The sequence below is a fragment of the Archocentrus centrarchus genome, chromosome 21 (genome assembly GCF_007364275.1).
Source record: "Archocentrus centrarchus isolate MPI-CPG fArcCen1 chromosome 21, fArcCen1, whole genome shotgun sequence".
Lineage (NCBI taxonomy): Eukaryota > Metazoa > Chordata > Actinopteri > Cichliformes > Cichlidae > Archocentrus > Archocentrus centrarchus.
In genome coordinates, this window is record NC_044366.1 from 8047591 (window position 1) to 8071789 (window position 24199).

Here is a 24199-nt window from a genome sequence, read left to right on the forward strand (position 1 = left end):
TGATTTCAACTATGCCGATACTGTTCCTCCTTTGTTGAACCAAAACTCTGTTCATGAGACCGCGGACGCTGCCCTGAGAACAGATGTGAACAGTCCACCTCCTGCTGACAATGGGCACGCTGCTGGGGTTTCCTATAACTTCAGACCGAGGCGTGTTCCTAGAGTCACCACTGATTGGTCTGTCAATAGGTGGACCAACCCTTTTCATACTGACAGGTTTGACCTGAAGTGACCTTATTTGCATTTGTTATGTGTTTCTTGTTGTTCACTGGTGTTTCATGACTGTTATGTGAGTTAATATACAGCTCATGTTTATAAGTTTTTACATATTGTGTTGACTGTTCCAGAATTTGAAAAAAATTTTGTGGGGAAAAAAAAAAAAAAAAAAAAAGGGAACTTCATTTTGTAATTGTCCTGAACATCCGAAGTGTATTTTTATTATGCAATATCTGTCCAAGTTGACATTCACCTTGTTGGAAACTGTCATGTTTGCCAGCTTTTCAATATTACACTGTAGATTTCCTGTTTGGTTTCAACATCTTATCCTGGCTTATCCATGTATGGAGGCTCATTAAGTATGTACTGTGCCTTTGCTGTGTTCGGCTGAGGACAGCCTTTTGTTAACCGGGGGGGAATATGTAACAGTCGTAATTGTGATGTCTCTTTACGACAGTCTGGTCTTTTTGTGTTGATGATGTCACCAGTGTGCACCCACCGCTCCTCAGTAGAGAGCGCGGGAGATGTGTTTTGCAGACGGACATTTTTGGCTTGAGGCGGACCTTTTCCTTTTCCTTATTTTTTGTACCGTTACAGGTTGTATGAACACTGCTCGTTTTCATGTGTGTTTATGTAGCAGCCGTTCAACCGGGCTTCATAAGGTTGTGAAGATTACATTTATTAAAAGGGCAATACTGAAATTCTCAGTGCCAGTGTGCTTGTGCGTTTTTTTGGCTGCCCGCCGCCTCCTCTTCACCACCGAACACAACCCAGACGTTACAATGCAATGACAAGATTGGCCCATATCTTTATATGTTTGGCCATTTGGGGGCAGGAACGGGACAACAGACATTTCCACTCTAAATTCTTCACTTTTTGCCCAGTTCTTAAACAAAGAAGCAAGCAAGATGCTAGAAAGTCTGTCCTTTCACAAAGGGCATTTAGCCAGAAGGTGCCGTGGTTAATCGAGGAAGTCTGTCTCAGTCTGCCAAGGTCTCGTCACCCTGAGTCAGCCCAACGCAGACAAAAACAATCCACTGGTTGTACGTGTGCATCATTAACCCTTTCAAAAACAGAGCACTCAAGCAAGGTCCCTGGGATAGTGCACTAAAAGGCACTCCATTTTTCTTAATAATGCTCCTCCTTTTTTCTATATATAGACATATCACCAAGGGCTCTGCAGAGCCCCACAGAATATGAAGAACAAGAAGGAAAAGGAGAAGGTTGATGAATATGAAAAGGACAGGCACAGGGAAGAGAGGGGTACCTCATTCATTCACTTATCCAGCTGCAGAGACGTTTAAAGAATTCATTGTCCGTGGGCAGCGGATTTACTCTGATTTTGCCTTTTATAAAAGTGAAAGTCCAAGGGGAAGAGTGGCGCTTATAAATGTAGAAAAATATGGGTTTTCACAGCTATTCCATGTGGCATGCATTATTAATAGGCCTCGACTAATCCACGGTGAATACACGTAGAGCCACATTATGACACAATCCATGTTTTCTGGGGTGATACACACACAGCGGACTGCTATGACGTGAACCTACATGCAAATGTTAAAAGCCTGCCCAAGATGGTGCAGAAAAAAAACAGTGTAACACACTATACTTATCATGGCAACATGTTTTTTTCCCCCTAGTACACTAGAGATGTCTATGTGATAAAAGTTCACACGGACTGACTGACAATGATAAAAAATAAAAATATAAAATATTTCTTATAAGAAAAACTCATTATGGTACATGCCATTTGCTTATAACACAAAAAGTTCATGCTTTATTATTGTCATAACTATAACCTCGAAAGACAGAAGACAAATTTATGAGGCTACGTTCACACTGCAGCCTGAAGTTTTTTGCCTTTATGCGATCTGTATCTGATCTTTTCATGACAGTCTGAACAACAAAGATCTGATTTTTTTCAAATGCGACCCAGGCCACTTGGATATGTGGTCCTAAATCCAATACATATCCAATCTTTTCAAATGTGACCTGTGTCTGTACAGCCAGGTCGCATTTATCCGACCTGCACGTCATTGATACTCGACAAACGTCACTATTCTGCGTCCTGCTACGCAGAAACTTCTGCAAACACTGAGCAAGCTTGCTACGTGTGGCGTCCTCTACTGCGCATGCGGGACACTTGTAGGTTCGTTTGCAGTTCACACACAGATCACATACAAGGTGCATATATTTGGAAAAGTGAGCAACCACACAAAAAAAAAATTATTAAAAATCAATACTGGGTCACTTCAGGCTGCAGTGTGAATGTAGCCATAGACCACCACGAAATGTAAGGTTTATGCCATAGCTCCCCTAAATTAATAGTACTTACAATGTCCAAAATAATTTTTTATGTTTCTGTAATGCTTAATCCACCAGTATAATATAATAAGCTCTTCAGCTGGAATATTTTTAATGCTAAAACATAATTATCATTCCTATCCATTAATTTTCAAATTTACAATTTTACAAAAAAAGAAGAAAATAAAAGGTAAATCATCCTATTATCTTTTTTTTTTTTTTTTTTGGATTAAGATGCCAGACTACAGTTATTTACTTGCATTCCTTAACAGAAAAATAATTTTACTGGTTCAATGGTATCCTTGACTATTTTCTAACTTCCCTGAGAAATCCAGTGTACTGTCTCAAATTTGGGTATAAAAACTTGATTTTTTTTTTTTAATTTAAATCAGTTTTTGTGTTTTCTTGTTTTTATGACAGGTGGTCTAATAAATTTGTTAAGCACCATGTGTATCAAAGAATCCTCTGAGAAGTTCAAAACAGGAAAAGGGGAATATACTAAATATCAACACCAACTAATCTCTGCAGCTCTTGAATTTACAGAAGTCAGGCTTCATCTTTCACACATGCTAGCCCTTATTAGTTTTAACTTTAATTCATCAAATTACTAAAGTGCTATTGATGGTAATGACTTAAAATAACAGCGACTTTTTTCCATTCTTTTTATGCTCACAGTGATGCTGGGAACGCTTAAGTACATTAGCCAGATTAATGAGTCAGGCTGTAAAAAAAAAACAAATGATTGTGGAGAGCGAAGCTTCTTTGTAACAAAATAAAGAATGATTAATTTGATACTATAAACAAATATTTATGATTTAGTAAAAATAGAAGCATAATGTATGAGTCTGTGGATAATCCCTACCTAATTATGAATCATATCTGATCCTTTTACAAATAGTTAATGAAATTTGCACACACGAAGTTGATGATAAAGTGGGAAGATGCACCTATGAATGAGTGCAACCATAAATGAGAAATACAGCAGTTTCCCTACAGTGTCATATACTTCATTTATTAATGTGTTCTCTTGCTGATGAATTAAAACTTTCAAAAGGAAAGGCAACCTTATGATAAATGACAAATTATCAAATAATTATTCTAAATGAAAAACATCACCTAGTGAATTACAACTTTCTTAATTTTGAAGAAAAAAAAAAGTCTTCTCCCATGTGGCTTCATATTTATCAAACTGCCTGCTACGATCTGGAAATGCAGCTTCTGCTAATTGAATGAAAATTAATACTTAGGATGCTAAAATATATCTTTCTGCCACAGCATTAATATCTGCATTAATATGTAATGCAGTAGTTTGAAGAATAAATGAAATGAAACGCCAATAACACTTCAGTTTAAGTGCTTAAAGTTCTCACTTTGTCAGGTGTAACATATTTATTCATTCATTTATGAGCACTTGAAGTCAGGCTTCCATAAAAAGTTGTCCCTAACTGGCGCTACGAGCAGCGTACTGTTTCCATAAAGACGCATACTACTCTGCTGACCGACAGTTCACATATTGAGGATACAGTTCTTACTATGGGATTCCAGATACAGTGTGCGTGTGTATGAGGGGTAACTACATTTGCCATAAAAGTTTCAGTGACTGTATTAGGTCATAGCTCATATTCATATTCTAAGAAAAGAAGACCCACCCCTGTCTGAGGTATTGTTGCATCTGTGATGTTATAGCAGTTCTTCAAAATTAATCAAGTCCTTCATGTTTTTTAAATCAGGGATAATGCACATGTTTTAACTACTCCACTACTTTGTTGGTATGCGATGCTAAAGTCATTACCTAGCACTGTGTGTTATGATCCAGATGGATGACGGCTGTGGTGCAAACTGCGACCCTTTTGTAACAAAATGTAAATGCTCATGCTAACCTGAAAGGTCCAATGGAAGAAAAATAAATTAATAACTCTTTAATTTTCATACAGAAAACTGTAGCCTAGTAATCTTCTGTCTGTAACTGGCATTCAAAGCCAGATTTTTAAGTAAATTATTAGGTAGATCTCAAAAAAAAAGAAAAAGTAAGTTTTATGCTTATGTGAAATGTTCTATCTATTGCTCATTTAAATGGCCCCATGCAGGAAATCTGGCACAGTGCTGGACAACATTAAGCCAACAAAGTTAATCCTGCAGGAACACCGTTCTCAAAAAAAATGGATAAATAATCTCTGTTATAAACAACTACTTCTACAAGCAACAGCTCAACTCATAAAATTATTTTCAGCTTGACTCGACAATTCCTTTTTTAAATTAAAGGATAAACAACAAAAATAAATTTCACATGAATACTACTGAACCTAATACCTGTCAATAATCTGTAAGCTAGCCTGTGTAGCATTTCTGCAGATGAGTGATCCCCTTAACGAAACCCGGAGGTCTTGCATGGGCTGCCCCTTTTTTAGTGCTAACATGCATGTGCATGTACATCACTGACTGTAATATCACATTTACGCTCTGATATTAATCATGTCTGGCATGTGCATTAGCCCTTTCTTCTTTTTTCACTGAGGACTCATCTCCAGTGACAGCAAAAAGAGGATAGAAAACACCTTTGAAAAGGTGCAGACTGTCCTCGTGTTTAACTGTAGCTGTCTGTGCACACTCACAACAAATCCCAACACCTCACCTTTAAAGGTTATTGTTTCCCCTAAAGTAAAGAGTATTTTATATCATGCATACACAAGTGTCTTGTTTAATGTAATGCTATATGAATAACCTGTGACTTTCTTTCTTCACAATGTGGTGACACGGCTGATGGAGCGGCACTGATGCTGTGTCCTTCAGGCCAGTAAACTATGTCTCAGGTATACAAATCCTTGCATAACCCCCTACCAAGTATCACTATTATGCCATTCTCCAAAATGACAGCTTGTTGCCATTTCCCTGAATATGATCATCCCTGGGCTCAAGAATCTGACACAAACAAATCCTTCATTTAGGCTTCTGTTTCCTACTGAAATGTCTAAGATTACTTTGGCACAAGTTCTGTATTTGCTTGGCCTAGTTTGATGTAGGTCCATACTGGATTAAGGCATGGAGGGAGGAAAAAAAGAGTCTATGGCATCCCCAGAAATGCGTTTACTTTTTGAAAGTGTTGAACTGAAATTGAAAAAGAACCAGTGTTTCCTCCACAGTATTACACTGTATATGGGACTGTATCGAGACAAATGGGTATGTATGAGCATGCATGTGAAAGGAGGTGCACCTGTGCTTTATTTTCTTTACTTAAATTAAAAATACTGTCAGCTGCCAGTGCAACCCCTCAGCCTCCTAACAGTAGAATCTTTAGGTGGAACGAATCCCCTGGAAGTACAAGTTATAGAACACATAATTACCAGGTCATCTTTTACTAGGTTAAAAGATGTTCCACGCTTATTGTATAATGTTTAAACAATAAGCGTGGAACATCTTTTGACACTTTGCCCTGGCCTGAAAATCCATACAGTTACAGCGATATGACAGCAGAAGGGTTATTACCGTTATGAAAATTCACTGAATGCAAATTGGGAAAAAGCTTTGAATGTCATTATGTCAAAAGCCTGAAACAGTGGCGCTGGTGTAGTTACACATTATGCTGCACCATTGGGAAACCTGCAAAATAAAAAATGAATGAATTGCATAAAGGTTGCTAAATTCCAAAAGTGTCAGATTGTCAGTAGATGGAGCAAAGCTATCAGTATGAGAAGACTAGATGATTTTCTTCCTGAGTAAATACACCTACGGTATGGTTTTAAAATAAATAAATAAATAAATCCTACATGACCTCTTTCTTAAGTTATTGTGTTGTCACCGATATTCAACTCATCTGAGATTTTTAGTACAGTAGATGCACCTATGGTATCAATTGAAAATCCTACATTGCCTCGCTCTTGACTTATCGTGTTCAAAAAGTTGGGCATCCACGCTCCCGATGCCTGCCCGATCAGCGGGGTGACGACAATACCCCAAGCCACTCAGACTGAGGGGTAATAAAACCACATTCTCTGGGACAACATGAAAGGACAATAATAGGTTGCCTCTCCAGTAAGTTCCTCATCCTATTGACAGTAGTCCTTGTTGTGCTCTGCAGCCTCTGTAGCTCTCTACCTGCAGTGGGTTCTGGTTAGAGTGCCCAGAGCTCTCCAAAGCAGAACAAGTACTACTGTCGTCAGCAATAATTCAAGACATTAACAACTGTCTGACCATCAAACAGGAGACTAAATAGCTAAACAACACTGATGCCTGCCACAAAAGAAACCTGACTGCAGGCATGTAGGGAAACACCAATGTGACCATTATACTCACCATTCTCACCTGTGCCTCACACTAAACGTGATCCACTGGTGTAAGCTGCACTTTGGTGTCATTTCAACCAGTCATGCACGCCTGAAATTTTGTAACCTAGCACGGGTGTGGCAGCCAGTGCTGCCAGGTGCAAGACACGAGTGTACAATCATATCAGTTTTTACTGCCATTTTAATGATATATCAGTGTAGAAGCTCAGAGATTCACAGAAGGAAATGTTGCAAGACTTTGAAATAAGTAAGTAAAGTTTATTTATAACGTGCCTTTCACAGACAAGTATTCCCAAAGCACTATACAACAAAATAGAGTAAAATAAATAAAAGCATAATAGAAAATGCTTTTATTATGCCATGTAGGTGCCATCATGCAAATACAAAAAAATAAATAAATAAATACAAAATCAAGTTAAATCAGAATAAAATGGGTTAGAAGTAAACAGTTATTTTAAAAAATGAGACTTTCTGGAAAAAAAAACTTCCAAAATAAAAACTCTGATTTCTTTGTTTCCAGTTATGCCTTCTTCTCCTCCTATCCAGCAAAGGTTTTTTATTAAGTGGCTCAAGCTCTACCTTAAATGATAAGGGCCACAGCTGGCTGGTAAGCAGGGACTGAATTTTCAAAACAAGATAAAGTGGATAGTCCACTGATAATTGACTATGCTGTTTTCTTTCATGGATTGTTGAGCCCCGGTCATGCAGGCCTGAAGACCGGTCAGTGATCCACTGATAACCACCAGTCACTAGGGAAAAATGTGTACTACCCAACTGATTGGCAAGTAGCTGCAGGAGGTTACTTACTGTTGCTAGGTGAAATTAGTCACAAAAATATATGGTGCTATGCTAAAAACCTCCTTGCTATTCCTTTGGTCGGCAGCAGATAGCTGAGGTCACCTATAGTTTGGATGGAAGATGCCGGCTTGTCCACAAACACTTGCCAACTACTCGCTATGTACAGTGCATCACAAAAGTGAGTAAACCCCTCACATTTCTGCAGATATTTAAGTATATCTTTTCATGGGACAACACTAACAAAATGACACTTTGACACAATGAAAAGTAGTCTGTGTGCAGCTTATATAACAGTGTAAATTTATTCTTCCCTAAAAATAACTCAATATACAGCCATTAATGTCTAAACCAGCGGCATCAAAAGTAAGTACACCCCTAAGAGACTACACCCGTAAATGTCCAAATTGAGCACTGCTTGTCATTTCCCTTCCAAAATGTCATGTGACTCGTTAGTGTTACTAGGTCTCAGGTGTGCATAGGGAGCAGGTGTGTTCAATTTTGTAGTACAGCTCTCACACTCTCTCATACTGGTCACTGAAAGTTCCAACATGGCACCTCATGGCAAAGAACTCTCTGAGGATCTTGCCTTTAAGGATCTTAAAAGACGAATTGTTGCGCTGCATGAAGACTGTTATATAAGCTGCACACAGACTACTTTTCATTGTGTCAAAGTGTCATTTTGTCAGTGGTGTCCCATGAAAAGATATACTTAAATATATGTAGACATGTGAGGGGTGTACTCACTTTTGTGATACACTGTAGCTGCAAAACTATGAAGAGTGCGATGCAAACCAGAAACAGAAAACATTTGTCTTCAAAGTAAAAACTGTGCCTTACCACTAAAATCAATAAGTTTCAGAAGATTTGACTTTTACTTTGAAGGCAAATGGTCTCCATTTCCAGTTTGTATCAAACTTTATCAAGTTTCACTACCACTCAGTGGTTGGTTAGTGAGTGTTTGCAGACAAGCTGGCATCGTCCATGCAAACTATGGGAGACCATGGCAATCTGCTAGTGATCCCAAGGAGTCTTGGTATAATACCATCCTTACAACCAGTTTCACCCAGTGACACATATTAGCCACTCACCAGCCAGATGGGAAATACAGAGTTTTCCCAGAGGGTCACAAACCAGTTTCTAGCTGTGTATCGCTGAGGCCCAGACTAACGTTTTTAGCACCAGGTCAGAAAATGTCTCAGTCTGAACTGAACATTCATTTGCACAGGACCTGGCTCCTGACATGGAGGCAGTAGTAGGACAATCATCATAATTTAACTCTACAGCTAGCATAGACAACAAGGTGTACAATGGTAGTATTCCAGTATGCTGAATTAACTCAAATTAGCAGTCAGGGCTGAACTCCTCTTCTGGGAACACGACACTTGACAGGATTGAGATGACTCAAGGGAAGGAAATTCAGAGTGGCTGATATTACCCCAATCAGGAGGCAAACACTGCTAGGTGTGCCATTGCTTCCAAAAGTCTCTATTTCTCTGGAAACACTTGGAGACTATTCATCCAGAAGGCCCTGGAGTTTTCAAAACAAGGTTATCAGCATTTCCAAATCCCAGTTTTTGGAGTTCTAAAATGCCAGAGCAGTGTGGATGCTAAACGTGGTAGAAGTTATGCATTTTAAAACACACTAGTGTGGACATGGCCTGAAGGTGGATTTAAAAAAAAAAACAGAAAAAGAAAAAACAAAAAAAAAACAGTCCCTCACCCAGCATCCATACCCTGCCCCAGCACATTATTCCAAAATCAGATAGGAGTGCCTTGTGAAACTTTCCATTCACTCTTTTTACAGTGTAATTAGCCAGTCGTGTGAAGCGTGAGGAGCAATGCATTTTACTTCTTTCTCACTCCCTTTCATCATTTGTTAACTAAGTATTGTGTTATTGATGTGTACAACATAATGCAAGATTATCAACATCTCAATAGAGAGATCTGAAAATATGTTCAATTATCCCCATTTTTCAACGTGTTTGTGTACCTTCTTCTTCCTTTTCTCTGCCATGACAGAGGACTTTCCATATGAAACTACTATAAGCATCTAATTTGTAATGTGGTTGGGTCAGCATGTTCTAAGAACTAGTTCTAAAAAGAGACCATACAATGACCCATATTCCCAAGTGATCAAGAAATGCTGAAAGCGCATTACACTACAGGCTGACACGGGTGAAAGCATCTACACCTGCGGGTTTGTTTTTCTTTTTTATGCAAAGTGCACTTTGCGTGGCGTGCCTTGCACATCAAGGAAAACTGCAAAACCTACACTTTGTAGTGACAAATTGCAGGACAGAACATGAAATGTGTTGTTTTTGCAAATCCAACAAGGCTTCAAAAAAGGCTTTTGGCATTTGTGCTAAAACTATCCGTATGCATTGGCGCTATTATGTAAAAATTTAAAACGGTATCTGGTCCTAAGTGTAGCTAGGGCTAGAAGTTGTATGGTGTAACAAGAGCAGAAAGCCTTAAAGACTGCATTGTTAAACCATCATTATATCTGTGCAACATACCATAGATAAATTTATACCCATGAACCTGTCATTTCCAGTATTTCAGTTTGTAATTCAAATTATTAACAACAACCACAACTAGCTAACAGTCTAGAGAAGACTTTTATACAAATATCAGCCAGATTGCACCTTCTCAGGAGTCTCTTTGCTGCCGTAACCTCATAGAACAGCAGCCCTTAGCAGACATTATCAAATAGAAGCATGTTTTACACAGGCTGATTAATTGATCGAACTCTCCCCTCGCGTGCAATTAAGTCAAAATCAATTCCAATTCTAATTTGAACTGGGCGGGGAACAAATGCATTTCTGACAGCTGCAGTGAAACATGAAACAGCAAGGTCATCGGTGGCCTCATTATTTTGTAGCAAAGATGTGAAACTGACATGGACTGCATGGCACACGGGCTGTGCTCATGCTTGTGATTTTCAAGCCGAAGAGGACAAAGCGCTTTACAAAGCCTTTCAATCACCCACACATCTACAGACATTACTGTCACTGCAGAATTCACACAAAGCAACAACAGATCAACACATGACCAGAGTAGAATTATTACTGATTTTCTGCCCTACTACACAGGAGAAACATCGGGGTGCGTGACAGCTGGTCAAATAGTTTTACAATAAGAACCACTGCACCGCACCATGACCCTATTATGTAAAGCTTCTGACAACCTGGCTTAAAAACTCGGGTAGTTTTTAACCACATTAGACACAAATTCAATAGAAATCTTGCTTATTATTACTTAAGTGACACGGGATGAGATAAAATAATTTATACTGGTATGGTCTGAAGTTCCGTTACATAACGCGTCTGTAAAGTCGTTCCAGTCTTGACAGTGCTCCTCTTGCCCCGCTGGAAGTGTGCAAACAACATTTTAAGGAAGAAATCGCACTTTTCATACCAAACCTAAAACACAAACAGTAACGTCTACCTCACAGAAAACTGGAGTTGCTGGTTTATCTTCATGCGACTTTCATGTTTAAACACATTATTCTATTGATTTCTTTTAATAGACTAAAATCAATTTTGCTGCTGACCCCAAAGCAGTACACTGCTTTAGTTTCCGTGCTGGCCAGTGCCCCTGTCTGATAATGACATGTCACAGCAAAAAGACTAATACATTTTCAATGCATTACAGAGTTTGCATTTACATTTAACAGTCTCCCAGCATATTTTGGAGATGTGGTTGTAAACTTGTTTTTCTTTTTTTTTTTTTACAAATAATTCAACTCTGATCACCTTGAAGACATAAATTTAATAAGATGAAGACAAAAAGAGAGAAATCTGAACTTTTATCGCTTTTATGTGACTTTGAGTGGCAACAGTAGTGGCAATTGTATTTATATAGCACATTTCCTTGCATGTAAACTCAATGCACTTAACATAGAAGATAAAAATTTAAGAGCAGTAATGAGTGGTTGGTAAGCCTAAAAAAGCAGGATATAAATGTGAGTACAATACTGCACGCAAACTATTATCATTTTCAAGTTTATGAAGTGTATCGAGTGAATGTCTGTGAAGAAGTTATTACACAGACTATCCTGCAAGTGTGCATGCCATAATTACAGTACAGTTTAATTGTTGCACTCAGTTCCACTTTCCAGATTGTAGTCCTGAAAAATTCCTTTTTTTTTTTCCCCCAAAAAGTTGCTTTGTTTAAGCTGGATCTAAATAGTTTCACCATGTCCAGCCGTGGCTTGTCCAGAATAGTTCTTTCCCAGCAGTACTTGGAGCTCTGTAAATATAGTTGGATGATAATATCATAACTTTCATTCAGAGGTAAACATCTTTAATCTCACCTCAAGTGCATGCCTTTCTCTTAAAACTAACAATGTGAAGAAGAATTATCCTCATATTTGGTCAAAACAGGAGAAGGACAAAGGTGGTGAGGCTGCAAAAGTGTTGCACAAGAGACTGACAGGCTGACAAGACTGACAGGCTGACGCAACACCACGAAATAGTAGCTGCTGTTTACTTAAATCAATAACTAAGTGAGGCAGAAGAAAACAGGATGCCTGGTGTTTTTCAGGAAAAGTGCACAGGACAAAGGATGCATAGTTTACCAGAAGCCTGATAAGCAGTACCAGGGAAGTCTGGAGCGTTCCACTCCATCGATAAATGTGCTCATTTCAAACCTTTCGAAATGCTTTTATACCAAAAATATGTGAACCGATATTTAATCGCACCATGAACCCCACCCCCACCCCCTTTGTAATTACAACAGTTATCTGGAGAACAGATGATGTCCCTGCTCACCATTCTTACAACAAATCTGGGGTGAGACGTGTTTTTGCAGTAATAACACTGTCCTGCTGGGGAAAGCAAACATATTCAGGAAGGCATGCAGAGCAGTTCTATTTCTATTCCCGTGTATTAAAATGCTTCGCTTCAAAATAGCCGCTCATTATTCAAGCAGTGGGACAATTTGGCCAAGTTTGGTGTTTGGCTCATTTGGTCTTCAAACATCAGAATTCCTGACAGTGTGGCAGTAACTAAAACACCAAAACAGCTTGAATGTAAGCCTGCATTCAGCACTTTCTCAGTAACTCTGCACTGGGTCCCTGCGGTTTTCTTCAAATGCGTATTCTCGTCAGTGCCCATTAGTCTGCAATTCCTGAGGAACTGCTTTGTCTTTTCTTTTTTCGAGCCTCATCCAAATGATGGGCACTGGTGCATTCATCAGGGCTCACACGTAAGCCTTCAAAGGGCAGGGAACATATGCATCGCTGACAGAAGCTCGCTATGTCCACACGGGGCTGTGTGAAGGTGATGGGTACCCTTTCTGTTGCCTCTGGGTTTACATTACAGGAGCATGAAAGGAGAGCACGCTGACAGCCAGCGACAAATTATTAGCGTGAGTAGCAGCAGCCTCCGTTCTCCTGCTGCTGCTCCGTGGGTTCACTCATACAGCAACATGCTGTTTTCCTGCAGCACAACTAACACTCACACACACTTAGCCATGCGGTCAGTTTGATACAACAGCCTCAGTGCCTGGTCTAAGCTGTTTTGGTTTTTTTTTTACTCAAAACTTGTCACCTCAGCAAGTGGAGCAATACTGCAGCCCTTTTTTTTTTTTTTTTAAATAAAATATAGAGTAAGGCTTAGTATAGCAAAGCTGTGAGTATTTGCTAAGGTTGCCCTGACAGCGTTCTGTTTTAGCTGACTACTGCAGCCGGATTTTGCAAAAACCTCACTTACTCACTTTAACTCAGCAAATCAGCAAAGTTGCTCGTCTCACGGAGCTGCAAACAGATGCCATGTAGTTCATTTAATTGAAAACAAGTGTTTGTCAGCAACATGCTTCTACTGCATTACTGCTCTCTGAAATAATCCCACTTGTGCTGCACTGTTGAAAAGGAAACTGTGCGTCATTCAAGACAAATCTCACAATACACCACTAATATGCATTTAGGAATGGAAAACATGTTTGTTTTATATGAATGAACATGGCCGCAAACCATACACCTACCCAGACTGTCTTCGATTGCCGTGGTGACATATGAAAACAAGCACGTACACAAACAACTGTTGAGGGGTACTCTTGTCTCTCTACATGTCTGAGTAGCCTCTTCTGCCTTTGCTGACAGATGACAGTTACAACAGAGTCCACTTAAACTGTGCATGAAAATGATGCCTTAAAGGCAAACTCACAGAACAGCAGGACTAACTTACTTTCAAACAGCAGAGCGATGTTTATAGAAAATAAAAGTTTATGCTGGTATAATAACATCAAAATCTGCAATCTTTTAATCACCCATCTGGCTTTAATCGACATTAAATAGTAGTGTCACGTATATAACACAACTCAAACTGCAGCATAAGAGCGCAAATTAAAAAAAAAAAAAAAATCACACATAAGGCACTGAGGCAGCCATGTATCATTGCTGTAGTCATCACAATGTAATGAAAAGACTTCTAAATTCACGTTTCATGGACACATCAGGTGTGACTCTCGTGCTCGAGCCTGTAAGAGTATATGCTCCACCATACTTTTGCAACAGCTAATGCACTGCCGATCAAGTGCGCAGCGCACTCGTGCAGTGTCTCTCAGCAAGGCACATGTCTAACTGCTCCTCTGTCAATAACAATTAAGTGGCCTGATGGAATGCATAGTAAGAAGACAGGGATAGGTGGAGGAGAGACGATAAAAGAGGAAAATGCAGCTTGAGTTGCAGTGCAGGGACAGGTCAGTCAAAGAAGTCAGCTGAAACCTGCAGAAACGCACGCAGCTGTGTGAAAAAGAAAGTTTACATAAGACTCTGTGCAGTCACGTTAAAACTAAGTGCACCCTTTACTGCTTTCAATTAAGAGGGTGAGAAGCAGTGAGGTCTGCTAATCAAATGGACTTGATTAACTGATAATCACCAAATGTGAGCACCTCTGTAAAAGCAGAAGATGAGTGGATGTCCCAGCAAATTCAATCCAAGGTCAGACAAAGCTATGTTTCAGACTCTACAAGCCTCAGTTAGCGTGTTAAATGTTAAAGTTCATGACAGTAAAATTAGAAAAACATCGAATGAGTGTGGCTTATTTATAACGGTTGCCAGGGCGATGCCTGTTCTCTCTAAAAAGCACATGGCAGTGCGGCTTAGGTTTGCAAAGCTGCATCTGAACAAACAACAAGATTTCTGGAACAACATCCTTTGGACAGATGAGCCCAAAGTGGAGATGTGTGGTCTTAATGCACAGCACTACATTTAGTGAAAACCAAACACCTCATACCAACTGACAAGCATTGTGGTGGAGGGGTCATGATTTGTGCTTTTGCAGCCACAGACCCTGAGCAGCTTGCTGAGTGGACCATCAACTCCTCTGTATACCGAAGTATTCTAGAGTCAAATGTGAGGCCATCTGTCCGACAGATAAAGCTTGGCCCAAACTGGGTCGTCAAACACCATAACGATCCCAAACACATCAGAAAAATCTATGGCTGAGAAAGAAAGGGATCGACGTGTTGCAATGGCCCCAGACAAAGTCCAGACCTCAAACCGACTGAAATGCTGAGGCAGGACCTTTAGAGAGCTGTGCATAAACGAATGACCGCATGAACTAAAGCAACGCTGTAAAGAAGAGCGGACCAAAATTCCTCCACAATGATGCGAGAGACTGATAAAGTCATACAGAAAAGGATTACTTAAAAGTTACTGCTGCTAAAGGTGGTTCTACAAGCTACTGAATCACAGAGTCCTGTGGAAACTGTCTTTTTCACATTTAAATTATTATAGCTTATGTTCAGTTTTGGAGATTTTTGTATACTTTTGCTTGAATGTAACATAACAATTTGCATTTCTGAGCTACTTTTAAGAGCAAATGGCCAACTGTTTTGTGTCTGTGACCTTGTACAACCACATATTTATGACCGGTGTGCTCCTGCTGAGTTTTGCCATTGTAGCCATGTGCAATATTCAGATTCAGGTTTTTTTGTTTTTGTAATCTGGGCATTTTCCTCTCACATAAACTGAAAGTAAACAAACAAAAGGCTAGTAAATTGTCACGTGTAAATGCATGATATTTAAGAAAAATAAATTATTAATGTCAGGTTAATAACACCAATAATATGATTAATTATTGTGCAAACGTTGTATTTGCAGGCTTCTCATAACTTATGGTTACACACCTTCTCTGCACATTCCTTCAGTCATACTTTAAGTAAATTATTTGACAAAAAACTGACAAAAGCAGACTAATGTACAAAGTGCATTAGTCTGTTGGGGGGGGGGTGGGGGGGGGGGGGTGGTGGTGAGGGGCAGTGGCCTCAGATTAAGTCAAATTCCCGGCCTGAATCCTTGTTACGCTTCGCCTCTGATACAGTTAGTACACTTTCACTCATAAATGACTTCTACAAGGCAGCAAGGCTGAAAAGAAGCGCTTCCACCTTGCGCTGTGAGCACATCGCATTGCATGTTTTCCTTCTGGACAGGAGCGAATTTAAAAACACACCTGCATAACGTAACAGTTCAGCGTGCTGCAGCAGGCACAGGCTTTGTAGTACGGTATCACTGTTAATTGTGCATGATGCAGTCCCCTGAGCAGACCTTCACAGGCACCGCTGACAGGGTAAAGCTGAGGCATGATAACAGCCGTGACAGCAAGGTGAATTTAAAACGCTTACACGTTTATTTAAAAGGTGCATATTCAGGGTAATTATTCATGTAATTCTGACCGGTGAGTCCTGACGTCTGCGCCGCTCCGGAGGATTACCAGCCTAATATTATATAAACACAACCGGAACCCAAATCACATTAGCATGTTTCATCCACTGCAGACCCCAAATGGCACGTAAAGGGCTACTTACTGATGGCCTGAACGTAAAGTTGTGAATTCAGGATACGTTTAAATCTTGTCCGCCACTCCGAACCCAAACACAGATGCCTCGTTCTCCTCCGCGTCGTCGCCGCTGTGGAAGAAAAACGAGCACAGGCTGAGAGCGGTTGTACGGTCGCATGTACTGCAGTGTTCACAGCCTGCCGTCGGCCTCCTTCTTCTGCTTCATGTTTTGCCGTGGCTGGGGAAGGAAATGCTGCATTACTGCCGCTGAGCGGTGCGGAGTCGGTGCAGGTCGGTCAGGGATGTCCTACCCCCCTCAGAGGTCCGTGAAGTTACCTTTACCATAATTAGCTTCCGCTCGGTGTTTTCAAAATAAAATATGAAGTCCCACAAAACCCATCTAGAGTAAACATGGTGAAAACTAATAATGTAGGGCGGTCACAGACGTCGCTTTCAGTAATTGCTGATTTTGAAGGCATTTAAAATTTAGTGATTTAGTCTGACACCTAGTATACATAAAGCACTTAAATGGGACTTATAGTGCAAATTTCCAAATTCATATTTTTATTCTTGGACTCTTTGCATGTTTTCAAATTCAAAATATCACCCCCCCCCCCTTCCAAATCTAAAACAATACAAGAAATATAAATAGATAAATAATGAAGGTGTTGAAGCATTTAGGCAATATTCCTGTTATTTATCTAAGAAATGCCAGAATATTTAAAAAGTCCATTTTAAAAGGTCAACTTTTAGGTTCACTTTGAAAGGAGCTTTTTCATATAATTTCAAGTGTTTTAAAAATAATTTATAACCTTACAAAATGAACTAAAGCTACCAACAGAATGAGAACAAGCAACCGCTTTGACTTGATTTCCCAAAAAGTCTATGTATGGTGTCGAAGGCATAGCAAGTGAAGCTGAACGCTAGGGCTGGACTGCATTTTATGTAATACCACTTTGTACCACAAGAAGGTGCAGCAAGGCAGTGTAACCTATATTTTTTACCAGCAAGCCATTAAAACACATGTACTCATTCTTATTTACAATGTTGTCCTGCAAAAGGCAAAGAAAGCTTCTTGAGTACATGTGGTAGGGCTAAAAATGAAGGTAGTTAAAGAACACCAACCTGCATCCAAAATCATCTCAATAACACCCACTAGTAAAACACTGCCTCCAAGTGGTGAGTTTTTAAATGGGATCACTGTCATGCTGAAAAATGATGCTGAAACCAATCAGATCTTTCCAGATTGTATTGCATGGTGGATCAAAATCTGATGGTATTTTTCGGCATTCATAATTCCATCAATTTTGACAAGACCCCCAACCCCATAGGCTGAAATGTAGCCCCAAACCAGGACAGAGGCTCCACCATATTTTACAGATTGTTAAATATCTTCAGTTTGCTTCTTAGTTTGCTTATGGTTTAGATTTCTACTTTTGTATCTTTCTGCCTAGTCTGTTATGAGTTCTGGCCATTTTGAGTTTTAGCTTATTTTTCTCTTTATAATTTTATTCTCAGTCTTGGTTCCATTTTCTTTGGTATATTATACTTAATTCCCTGAGTTTATTTTCCATTGTGTTCTCAGCATCAAGTCATTGTTTTGGTTCTTGTTTTTAGTCACTTCCTGTTTTACTTTGCTAGTCTTTTGTCTCTTGTGCTTTATATTTAGTTTTACACCCTTTGTCTTGGTTTTTCAGTTTGGTTCAGCTGTACTGCCAGGTGTCTCCTGTTTGCCCTCATCACCTTGTGTATTTATTCCCTTAGTTTGCCTTAGTTCATTGTCGTGTCCTCCCTCATCCCTCGTGGTTGTTTGAGTGCAGCTTTAACCCTGTTTTTTGAGTTTGTTCCTATATGATACTCTGTTGTACCTCTCTCCTGACCTCCTCCATACATATTGACAAGGATTTGAACCAAAAATGTCAAATTTGGACTCATCACTCCATAAGACCCGTTGCCACTGATTTTTAGTCCAGTTCTTCTGTAATGTGGCATACCTCAGCCTCTTCTCTCTGTTTCTGTTCCTTAAGAATAGCTTTCTGACAGCCACCCTTCCACTGAGACCCTTGTCCAGTTTCCTCAAAATCTTTAAGATATGCTGTTTTTGGCTAATAGCTCTTTGAGAATCTTGTTGTTAGTGCAAAAATACAATTTGCTTGTCAAACTGTGTTATCTTTGGCATTTTTCATAGATTCAGCTAACGAAATGGGAACAAAGTATGTTGTGTTTTGAAACAGGCTGCTAGTAACAAAGTACATTTAAAATTGGTTCTTTGCTAAACTGCCTGTTATGTGCAGACACACCACTGTGTTACGTGCTGGGTGCCTTTTTTTAATGTTTGAATGATTCATAGGTCAGTGTTAACAATCAAAAAACAATTCTTTGAAAATGTTCAGGTACAAGGACCTCTACTGAAAACGAGTGAAAAAGCAGCTGATGTCCAAAGAAAAACTTTGAAAGACCTTCAGAAAGCTTTGAGAGCTATTGCCCAGGACCATCAAATAATGTCCAGAAAAGTAACACAGGACTTTTGACAGCTCATCAGCCTCAGGCTTTGCCAAGCAAAGTGTTCACACCTAATTCACTGGGAGAAAAGGCAAGGAATATTACTGATCCAGTGTTTATAACTGGCAGCATTTCAAACAATAAGCTCCGTTCACACTGAAGAAAACAAGGGATGGTGAATGCAACTCGCCTCAAAGAAATAAAACAAAAATAGGGAGTTCTAGTCAGAAGCCCCCAACTTTATATTTTTTTAATTTAAATTCAAAATAGCAAAAAAAAAAAAAAAAATACATATAGAAACTCAGAGGTACAGCAGAGAATAGCACAACTAAACTTAATTTCTACTAAATGCAACTCCTTCAGTGTGGTAAATGTTATTTTAGCGGGGAGTATTAATCTAACACCTGGCCAGTCTCCAGGGAGAAAAGAGAGTCTCTAACTTTCAAAAACATTAACAATAAATTAGGTTACAGCACCTGAACCACTTGCGAGCATTTAACATAAAGCAAACAAAGCACCAAACTCCAAACAACCTGCAATGCAGAATTACACAAGGATGGCACACTGAGGTAAAGCACTCACATTAAATTACAGCCACTGTGAATGACATATTGAAAGCAGATGCAGTGTTCACTGATGCAGCTGATGACTGGAGCACAGAATGTGGGAAACCACATAAGTAGTAGACTGGCCAGGTCTCTTTTTAACCTCAGTGAGACTTTTAACTGGACAAATAAAGGCTATATATATATATCTGTTTTTCCTGCCACACCCCATCCCTGGGCCTGGTGCTGCTGGAATGCCACCAAGTGTTTGCTCATAGGAGATTTCTATGTGATACTGTTTGTTCTTTATCTTATAATATAAAGTCTCTTGAGATTACTCTTCTTGTGAATGTTACATAAGAGGGGCTTGCACCTACTAATTAGCATATAAAAGCACTCAAAAGAAGAAAAGCTCCCACAATGGAGAAGGGAGTGTAATGACCAAGGGAGCAGTGAAAGAAAAGCAATTTTCAGCTCCATAACTGCAATTGTTTTAAATATTACCCAAAAGTCATCTGCAGCCTTACTGCTGATGCTGCACCAGCAAATGAAATTTCAGTCTGTTGTAGGGGAGTGTTTCAAACCTTTTCATAGACTGATTCAATTCTTTTTAAAGAACATCATATCATTTAACTGGATTGCTCTATCATAAAATTGGTCACCACCTTTGTCTGTTAAGCCGGGCTCTCTGCTTCAGGCTCTGTGCGCGCTCACATAAATGGGGATGGGTCGTATGAGTCTTCTGCACAAGAGTGCAGGCTCCTCTGATCAGATGATGATGATGATGATGATGATGATGATGCAGTGGTGCTAAAAGTCTACAAAGAACATCAAAGAATTTGACAGTAAAATGCAACATTGCTGCAGAAAAGAGATTCATGCTGCAGAAAATGGTTCATCTGCTAATCTTACACACAGAGGGGTAAAATAAGGATTTTCATTTGGGTTCATTGTTTTAGGTTTAGTTAGGTTAATTTGTAATTCTAAATTGCCCATGTGTGAATGGCTGTCTGTCTCTCTCTGTGTTAGCCCTGCTATGGCAGCTGGGATAGGCTCCAGCCGCCCCGTGACCCTGAAAAGGATAAGCGGAAGAAAATGGATGGATGGAAATGCAGTGGTGTGCACCAGACCACATTAAAATCACATCTGATTCACACAGCTGACCTGAAATCCTCAAATGATTTAAAATGAATGGTAATTATTGTTGACTGGCAAAGTTTGTGGGGAATGGACTAAAGGGGTCTTATGGGGTCTAAAGGAAAACAGATCCCACAAAAGCCAGATGAGCGTCACCAGATTAGAGATGAAGAGTCTGGTGATGTCTGTGGGCCAAGTACACCAGACAACAATCAACTACAGAGCAATGAAATATGTTCATTTGTTTGACTTCCCTTGTTCAAGGATTCAAGGGATTCAAGGATTCTTTATTCTTTATTGAAATTCTGTTCTCAGGTCCCAGTGTTGCCCATGTAATAGTTATTACATTCAAGTAATTAAAAAAAATTATAAATATATGTAACAATAATATAAAGAAAAAAATATATATATAAAAACATAAACACTATTAACCACTAATAAATAATAAAAATAGCATTACAGTTTAGGATGTGGAGTGATGGTTGAGACCCGTGGTGCCACAGCAGTGACCTGTGTAAATGACAGCAGCTTAAGTGTGTGTGAAACCGCAGCATGAATGTATACAGAGCTGTGCAAGAGCAGTCTAGCTACACAGCCCCACCAGAGTATGGTGGGGCTAATTGTATGAGTCCATGAATTTTATGTATGAATTGTATGAGTCCAATTACTTTTTAACCCATGATTATTGTTAAAACTGTGTTCAATGGTTTTACACAGTTTTTTCTGTACTGATGTATACCGAAGTGAAACTTATAGCTGGCTTTATTATGTAATTTAATCAATTAAATTCTCAGAAAAATGACCAAAAAAATCATTACACATTCATACCGTCACTCAGATTAGTTACTTCCTGAAAACTTCAAAATAAAAGCACAGACGTGACACAATGTTCACCTTAGATTTCTGGCACAGATTTAAACCAGTTTCCTTGAAGTGGTAAACAGTGTGTTTCAGTATTTCTATTATAATGTTACTTACTTATGAATATCAATTTAAATATGTAGCAGTAACTGTGGGCAATAGAAGAGTAAAAAAGCTCTTGAGTCAATAACTGTTAAATACAAACAAGAAAAAGGCCAGAGAAGAAAGATAAAAAAACTTTGAACAGCGATAAAGTGAAAAATATAAAACATTTCAACCAACCAGACAATAGTTTGCCTTCAAACCTGTAAGACATAACGATGAGCTGTGGCTAAAACTTGCTATATCATCTAAAAGTCATGCAACTGTATGAGTGTTTGTTAAGGAGACAATAAAATCACTTGCACGTTTGACTGCGCAGAAGTAAAAAAAAAACAAAAAACAGGTTTAGTGGCTATTTCAATATGAAGAAAAAACTCTTCAAATGTGTAAATAACTGTTAAATAAGACAAAACAGAAGAAATGTCAAAGTCAGAGTGAACACTGATGAACTGAAATCTTTCATATAAGATCATATAATATCTGTCCATATAGGAGTGTGCCTTCAAAACTACAGGAAATAATGCAGAATTATGGAAAATGGCTTCACATGTTTGTGGTTGTGTATTAATTTTATAAGACAGCATTTCAGACTACAACTTAGAATAAAACACAGATTTGAATTTATAAGCGTTTTTTCAATATGGGAAATATTCCAATGTTTAACTGTGCATAAGTAGAAGAAAATGAATGGAGTGATGGAGTGTCCTCACCAAGTAACACAAAAGTCACTTCATTTTTAAAATAACACGAATTCTTTTCCGAATTTTGGTCAGTTTGAAGCCATACATAAGAGGATTCATAATAGGAGGTATCACAAGAAACTCTATTGACACAAAGTTTTGAAGGGTTTGAGGTAACTCTTTTGAACCAAGTCGCATACTTATGACATCCAAGAGTATAGTCACAGCAAAAGTAAATAATGAGACTAGATGTGGGACACATGTTTGCATGAACTTTGCTCTGTTTTCGATAGAATTGACACATGTTTTAATGATATACATATAGGACCAAACTATAAAAACACTATGGAGGAAATAAATAATTATTGTAATGTTCGCAAATATGCCATTAATTGTAGTTTCTGCTGGAAAACAAGCAAGTTGCACAATACTCCAGTTCAAACAGAAGAGTCTGGAAATATATGGGCTGCATAACATCAATCTAGATGTCAGAAAATGATTTATGGCCATAATCCAGAAAGTTGTCAACCAAGAAAAACACACTAACTTAATGACTCTTTGCTTTGACATAATAAAGTGGTACTTCAGAGGTTGACATATAGCCACATACCTGTCATATGCCATGAGTGCAAGAATTGACAGTTCACCACAGGCAAAAGAATAAACTACCTGAGCCTGAATAAGGCAACTGTAATATGAGATAACACAAATATCAGAGAGGAGATCCCAGAGAAATCTGGGGTAGAAACCTGTTGTCCCATAAAGTCCATTCATGCAAAAAGCACAGAGCAGAATATACATAGGTTCATGGAGGTTGCTGTCCAAGATGATGGTCACAATTAGAGAAATATTCACCAGGCAAATGATGCAGTAACACAGAAAACTGAGAAAAAACAGAATAAACCTGTAGTTCACTGTTTCATTGAAACCTGATAGAAAAAACATTGATATTGCAGAAATGTTATTCATAATGGTTGAGACTTAAGTGTAGTCAGTCCCTGACTGTGTCTGGCCCCTCTTCTCTATCTTGTGTAGACTACAGTAACATGTGAGCTGGGATTTCAAACCAGCCAATCAATGATCTGGAATGTAGACTCACTGCTTTGGAAAATCACAGGGGATTATATATGTTGCATGTACTAAATATATAACATAGCAACACAAATCTCACAGGGACTTGAAAAATTCAAATAAATATCAAACAATTTTTAAAAAGCGCTTTCATGTTCAGACATGTTCAGTACTTCAAATAAATGCCTTGCATAATCACAGGGGATTTAGTATGTTGCAGTGTAATTCAATTCATTTCAAGTCACTTTTACTCATATAGCACCAATTCACAACAGTCACCTCAAGGCACTTTATATTGTAAGGTAAACACCCTAGAATATTAGAGTACTAATATAAAACATAAAATATAACAAATCCCCCCCAGGCCTTTTATGTCCAAATATTTTCAGCACTTGAACAATATGTTTTCTTTATGATACCATTTGATTGTTTACACCAATTAAAGAAAATCTGTCCCTGGTGGTTGGTTATTGCTTAAATCTCCTTATAGAAACCATTTTCATTTGACTTTTCTGTTGGTTATAAGTTTCTTTTTAAGAATTTAATGCAAGTTGCAGTGTTTGAAACTAAATATTTTTGATAAGTTTAAAAAGGTGGGGTGGGTGTTCTTGCATCCCCTCGGCTTGCCCTCGTCCACTGGTGAGTTTTCACCAGTGGACGAGAGTGTTGCTTCCCTGCACCCTTGGGCCAGGGAATGGGTCCTGACTGCTGTTTGCACCAAATGACAGTTCAGAGTACCCACCCTTCTTGGAGTCGCTGAGCAGGGTGCTTGAGGGTTCTCCATCCAGTGACTCCATCATCCTACTGGGAGACTTCCATGCTCACGTGGACAATGACAGTGAGACCTGGAGGCGTGTGATTGGGAGGAATGGCCTGCCTGGTCTGCACCTGAATGATGTTTTGTTATTGGACTTCTGTGC

The 24199-nt window shown here is 39.0% G+C and overlaps 2 protein-coding genes across 2 annotated transcripts in view; both read right to left on the minus strand.

The window, feature by feature from the left end:
- The window catches only part of adarb1b (adenosine deaminase RNA specific B1b), a 138288-nt gene extending 121663 nt beyond the window's left edge, over positions 1–16625 (minus strand). The window contains exon 1 of the mRNA XM_030757600.1: positions 16410–16625. The gene's annotated coding sequence lies outside the window, so the exon portion shown is untranslated. The remainder of the gene's footprint in view (positions 1–16409) is intronic.
- A 5628-nt stretch (positions 16626–22253) lies between these two features.
- LOC115800322 (olfactory receptor 2AT4-like) lies at positions 22254–23177 on the minus strand. Its single transcript, XM_030757601.1, has one exon. It carries the CDS (start codon positions 23175–23177, stop codon positions 22254–22256), a length of 924 nt encoding a protein of 307 aa, XP_030613461.1.
- Positions 23178–24199: the final 1022 nt, after the last annotated feature.

Bases quoted from the DNA above. Each gene is read 5' to 3' on its own strand.
- LOC115800322 (XM_030757601.1), bottom strand. From the start codon at position 23,177: ATGAATAACATTTCTGCAATATCAATGTTTTTTCTATCAGGTTTCAAT.